The sequence below is a fragment of the Medicago sativa genome, chromosome 4 (assembly GCF_051527215.1).
Source record: "Medicago sativa cultivar Bolivia chromosome 4, Bolivia_mono, whole genome shotgun sequence".
Taxonomy (NCBI): domain Eukaryota; kingdom Viridiplantae; phylum Streptophyta; class Magnoliopsida; order Fabales; family Fabaceae; genus Medicago; species Medicago sativa.
This window is the reverse complement of record NC_140752.1, coordinates 27,157,282-27,163,193: the sequence shown is the minus strand read 5'-3', so window position 1 is coordinate 27,163,193 and position 5,912 is coordinate 27,157,282. Positions and strand designations below refer to the sequence as shown.

The 5,912-nt window shown below is 35.5% G+C and overlaps 2 protein-coding genes across 2 annotated transcripts; both read left to right on the top strand.

The window, feature by feature from the left end:
• The first annotated feature begins 2,111 nt into the window (after window positions 1–2,111).
• Window positions 2,112–3,659, top strand: LOC146927406 (uncharacterized). Its single transcript, XM_085707071.1, has 2 exons — window positions 2,112–2,333; window positions 2,552–3,659. Exons 1-2 carry the CDS (start codon window positions 2,188–2,190, stop codon window positions 3,657–3,659), a joined length of 1,254 nt encoding a protein of 417 aa, XP_085563197.1. The 5' UTR covers window positions 2,112–2,187.
• LOC146927405 (uncharacterized) lies at window positions 3,629–5,096 on the top strand. The gene is made up of 2 exons (XM_085700676.1): window positions 3,629–4,141; window positions 4,216–5,096. The coding sequence occupies exons 1-2, from the start codon at window positions 3,774–3,776 to the stop codon at window positions 4,904–4,906; spliced, it is 1,059 nt and encodes a 352-aa protein (XP_085556802.1). The 5' UTR covers window positions 3,629–3,773; the 3' UTR covers window positions 4,907–5,096.
• The last annotated feature ends 816 nt before the right edge of the window (window positions 5,097–5,912 follow it).

Here is a 5,912-nt window from a genome sequence, read left to right as displayed (position 1 = left end):
TAATCCCGACTTAGCAATAACGTTAACATTAGGATATATTTAAATGGGGGATTGGGTGGGGGGGGGGGGGGGGGGGTAGTAACTAGTAAATAACTGAAAGTAAAATTGGTTTTTGAAATATATTGAGAGAAATGACCGGGGTCTTTTGAATCATTTGTCGTTACTCATTAATAATTTTTACCTAAACCTTGCGATTACCATTCAGTTTATGACAATTAACCAAATAGATCTGGTCAATCCCTTAACTCAAAGCTCTCTTTTCTAACCATAATTCCCTAATCCTTTAGGTGAACCTATAATTATTAAAGGTTTTACAGTTCGTTAATTTTAAAGTCACAAATTAACTACTTTCTATCCCTAGATTGTATGTCATGTTGATCAGTACAAAAAAATATGAGTTATAAGCTATTATCAGCAGTCGAATAATCTCTAAGTTCATTTATATTTGGTCAGAATTATAAAACCATTAAGAATAATTTGTACTGAGTAAACTAGAATAACATTCATAATGATAAAGTTTCAGATTATATGTCAATAAGCTCATAACAGATTCATCTTAAGACCTAATCACAATAAAATTAGCTACTCATGGCTACAACATAAACAACTAATGACATGTTAGGATTCATTACATTAATTGGATGACTAACTGTTAGTTTTAATGGTCTCCCAACACTGTTCCAGTTCTTTAGCTCCAAAGATGCATTTTCTCCCTTCAATTTTTCGAACCCTTTCCACAAAAACAAATCTAGCTTTTATAGAAACAAATTCTGTTTCGCTAAAATCGCGGCCCGATTTTATCATTAAATTCCAATTAAATCCATACGCTCCTAAAATTGTGGCCCGATTTGCATAAAACGTGGCCCGATTTTTTACAAATCAAACAATCTTCAAAAAGGCTCAAAATTGTGGCCAGATTGCAAGGAATCATGGCCCAATTTTTCTTTTCCTTTACAACTATTTTTCTGTCCTTTTGTAACTTCTGGCACCTGTGAACTCATCTGAACTCCAATAAAATGAACAAAAAACTACTAACAAGACGATATGACAGAGTGTCATCAATTAGTATAATTGATTAATTGCTCTTAGGTTTGGTTTGAGATTGTACTTGTTTTGTAGCTTGTCTGAATTTCAATAGTATTAGACTGTGTTAAGATTACTTAGAATCTCTCAATTCAAAGTTAATCTTATCCTTGTGCATAGTCTTATTATTTGTGTCATAGTCATTAAACTTTGCATAATCCAACAAGTTCTAATTCTCCTTTATTCAAAACGCTTTCACAAAAAACTCAAATAATTTTTTAAACGCTATTCACCCCCCCTCTAGCGCGTATTACCTTGTCATATCGACCAACAAAGGGTTTTCTAGGGTTTATGGATTAGCAACTGCAGGATGACCTTAATATCTGAACTTATTTCATTTTGCTTGGGTTCCATAGATTCATGTATTTCTTTAACTTCTATTATCTGGTTCTTCATTTCCTCCTGATTAAGCACAATGTTTCCCGTCTTAACTTCCATAACTTCTTTATTAAGTCCGTAAGCTTCCTACTCTTATGTTATCTTAAGCTTGAAAACTTCCAAAGTTGGGTTCTCAAACAAGTCTCTTTTGACAAATAGATCTTCAAGTTTCAGATTTAGAAATTCAAAGAATGAAGGCAAGGACTTGAATTATAGCCTTGAAAGGAATAATACATGGAAACTTGTCAAACATCTAGCAGACAAGAAGGCAATTGACGTCGAGTGGGTGTATAAGTTGAAGCATTACCCTGATGATTCAATTTCTAAACATAAAGCCAGATTGGTGGCTAGAGGATTCCTTCAAATAGGAGGCCTTGACTATTCTAAAGTTTATGCACCAGTTTCAAGGATAGAAACAGTGATGTTAGTAATAGCTTTAGCCTGTAAGAGAAATCGGTCTACATTTCATCTTGATGTAAAATATGCTTTCCTGAACGGTCCAATAGATGAAGTTGTATTTGTCACTCAAACTCCTGGTTTTTTGATAAAAAAAGAAGGCTTAATTATTGAATTGGTCCATTAAGTTATTTATTGGTTACAATTTGGTCCCATAAATTATTAATGTTACAAAATGGTCCCATAAGTTACATTCTGTCAGCCAATTATATCCCAACCGTTAAGTTTTTGAAAAAAACGTTAAATAGACGATGACGTGGCATAAGTCTGATGGACTTTGGTTTTTTAGAGAGAGAAGGTATCATTTTAGAGAGAAGAAAGAACGTGAGAAAGAAGAAGAACGAACGACAAGAGAAAGAAGAAGAAAGAACGACGAAGAGAGGAAGAAGAAGCTGGAAAATCGCGAAACGGTTCAGGTATTTCATCTTCTTCCTTCTTCTTTCATCATTCGAAATGATTTTGTAAAAACAATTTGTGTTTACTGTTGAAATACGGATAAAAATTGGGATTAGGGTTTTTCAAATTTCTGAAAAACGATTTTTAACGCATCATTCTTTAGTTATATACGAAAAAGCATCAGTTTATGAAGTGGTTTTAGTCATGTACTGAACTTTGATGTATGTTGCTATATTAGGGTTTTCTGTGTTTCTGAAATGGAGGGTAGATATGAATGTGTTCTCCATCACAGGGGTCATTTTCGTAGATTCCATCACTTATATTATGATGGACTTCAAGACAGTTGGTATTTTGATCCTGATTTCTGGTCATACTTTCAAGTCTTAGGTGGGTTGAAGGAAATGGGTTACATAGGACTAGATTCCCTCTGGTATCATGACCCAAAAGATGTCAATATGCTTGTTAAGTTGAAGGATGACTTAGGTACAAAGAGAATGAAAAACATTGCTGCTATGTTTGACAAGGTCCATTTATATGTTGTCCATTCAATGGTAGACCCTATAATTGAAGAATATCCATCACTAGAGTATTTTAAGTTAGGGCCTAATGAAGTGGTTATTAATAGTCAAAATAGACATCGATTTGGGTTTGGAGTTGATAAAAATTGTGATGGTGATGGTAGTGGGGTCTGTTCTGCTAGGGAAAAGGAAAAGGAATCTTGTTGGGACAAAGAAAAGGAATCTGGTGGTAAGAGAGATGATATTGAGTCAGAAGAAGATAGTGCTTTTGATACTGACTTGAATGACTCAGAAGTAGATATAGGTCTTGAGGATAACTTTGGTGAAGATATGCAAAATGGTGAAAGTGTTGAGCATGTGCAGCAAAGTGAGTCTCTGCAACAAACTGAACCTGTGCAACAAAGTGAACTTGTTCAAAGTGCTGAAGCTGAAGCTGTGAGTGGTGTGGGTAGTGGTGCATTGGTGAAAAAGAAGAAGGGTAGACCATTCAAAAAATCAAGGGGTGAACTTGTGTTACTTGAGGATGGTGATAACATAGGGGTAGATGGTTTAGGTAATAAAACCAAGATTTATGGTTTGAGTGATAGTGAGAATTATGAAAGTGAGGATCTAGAGAGTGATTGTGGGAGTGATGGTGAAGATGGGGAAGCAAGGAAGAAGTTTCCAACCTTTAAGATGCCCGAAAAGATGCGTGATTACAACTGGGAGCTTGGTACTTATATTATGGTAAAATTCTGCACTATATTCTGCAAAATTCTGCACTATATTATGGTAAAATTCTGCACTATATTCTGCACTATAACTGTAAAATTCTGGTTTGTATTTTAGGGCTTATTACCAGCACTTAATGAGCTATTGGAAGGGGTGGATCATAGGTTTTGTGTTAGGCACTTGTACAACAATTTCAGGAAAAGTTATCCGGGGAAAAAGCTCAAAGAGTTGATGTGGAGGGCTGCCAAGGCTACATACAAGAATGCTTGGGAGAGAGAAATGAATGAGATAAAGTCTATAAGTGAAGAGGCATACAACTACTTAATGGATATCCCAGCCAAACATTGGAGTAAGTCAGCATTTACTAGTGGTCCAAGATGTGATACTTTAGTTAACAACAAGTCTGAAGCTTTCAACTCAGTCATTGTTGGACCTAGATCAAAACCTGTGATTACAATGCTTGAGGAAATTAGGGTGTACTTAATGGAGAGATGGGAAGCAAATAGACAAAAAGTAGCTAGATACAATGACAATGTGTTGCCTAACATAAGAAAAAGGCTTGAAAGGGAGTCATCTTTCTCTAACAACTGGATTGTAAGGTATGTTTAATTTACCAAGTTATGGCATAAATGTTATTGCATTTTAACTGACTGGATACTAACTGTTTTGTCAGGAGGGGAGGTGAGTTTGACTATCAAGTTACGCACATGTCATTGACTGGTGATACATTCTCAGTCAATTTGTTGAGAAGAGAGTGTTTCTGCAGAAAATGGCTTATTACAGGATTGCCTTGTTGCCATGCAATAGCCTGTATGAAAGATCAGGATATGAATATTGATGACTACATCCCTGACTGCTACTTGAAGGAGAAATATGAAGCATGTTATAGTCCTATGATTTACCCTACAAATGGACAGAACCTCTGGACCAAGACAGAATTCAATGACCTTCAACCACCACCAATCAAGAGACAACCAGGGAGGCCAAAGAAGAAGAGAAACAGGGACACAGATGAGAAGAAAGATGACATGCAGCTTAAGAGAGCAAGGTATGGTTCTGTTTGCAGTAGATGCAAACAAAAGGGACACAACAAATCAACATGTAAGCTTCCACCACCACCACCACCATCTCAAAATGGAAATGGGAATCAAGCTGCTACAATTGTATCTGTAACTGCTTCAAATTCCATTTCTGCCACTTCAACTCAAGCTGTCAAAGCTGCCAAATCCAAGAAAAGGCAGGTCACTACAAAGGCACCAAAGGTGGCATCATCAACTCAACCACCGCCAACCAAACTGAAAAGGAAGACCATCTCAATTAGGTCACTCGGGAAGGATGGAGGACCATCAACTCAGCCCTATTGAAAGATAAATTGTTGATTAAGATTCAATTGTAATATCTGACATATGTTGATGTCACTTTTGCTTAGTATAATCTTATGTAGTATTTAAGAACAAACTAGTATTTTGTTGTTATGATGCTGTAATGACAGTACCAAAACCTTAAGAAGAAAGTATTGAATCAAGTACTTAAGTTATCTTTCATTGTGTCAAATATTTCTATAATCACTTCCAACATGAAAATTAAGAATGGTTATAGGAATGTATCTCAAACCAGAAAATTGCTAAAATTATTGAAACAAACAGTATCATTCATTCATATTTGGTTAACAATTACATTCATTCATTGTACGGTACTTTCTGTCTATTTGGAGTATACTCTTAACTGGATTGTTGTACCATACTTCAACAAAAAATCCTAAATCTATTTCAAATACAGTTGACCCAGAAAAGTATACTTATTACACATAAACAATTGTAATCAACACAATGTTCACCCCTAAGCTTATGAGGCCAAACACCATTGACATCTTCAATTGCTTTGTTGTACCAGCCAGCTTCAACTTCATCTTCATGTTTTTCTTCTTAAGCATCTCAATAAACATATCTCTTTCATCAACAATATCATCATCCAACCACCTAAAATGGTTGCATCCAGGATTCAATTTTCTTCTATAGTTTCTACAGCCCCAATATTGTTTTCCATCAAATCTTCTTCTCAACATAGACCCAACAGTTGTGGAGCTTTGCCTTCCATTAGACATAGTGGAATTGAAAGAAAACGAAGCAAGAGAAGGTGAAGAAGATGCAGATCGATGAAGAAGGAGAAGAGATCGATGAAGAAGGAGAAGAGATCCATGAAGAAGAAGAGGAAACAAAGTACGATTGACAAATAATGGAAATTGAAAAGAAAAAAAAATTATGTCCATTAAAATTATGCCACGTCACTTATTTGTCTGCTTTCCACAGCCACTTTAACGTTTTTTTCAAAAACTTAACGGTTGGGATATAATTGGCTGACAGAATGTAA

Coding starts and splice junctions, on each gene's coding strand:
- LOC146927406 (XM_085707071.1), top strand. CDS start 2,188: ATGGACTTTGGTTTTTTAGAGAGAGAAGGTATCATTTTAGAGAGAAGA. Junction 2,334..2,551: donor AAAATCGCGAAACGGTTCAG/GTATTTCATCTT, acceptor TTGCTATATTAG/GGTTTTCTGTGTTTCTGAAA.
- LOC146927405 (XM_085700676.1), top strand. CDS start 3,774: ATGTGGAGGGCTGCCAAGGCTACATACAAGAATGCTTGGGAGAGAGAA. Junction 4,142..4,215: donor TCTAACAACTGGATTGTAAG/GTATGTTTAATT, acceptor CTGTTTTGTCAG/GAGGGGAGGTGAGTTTGACT.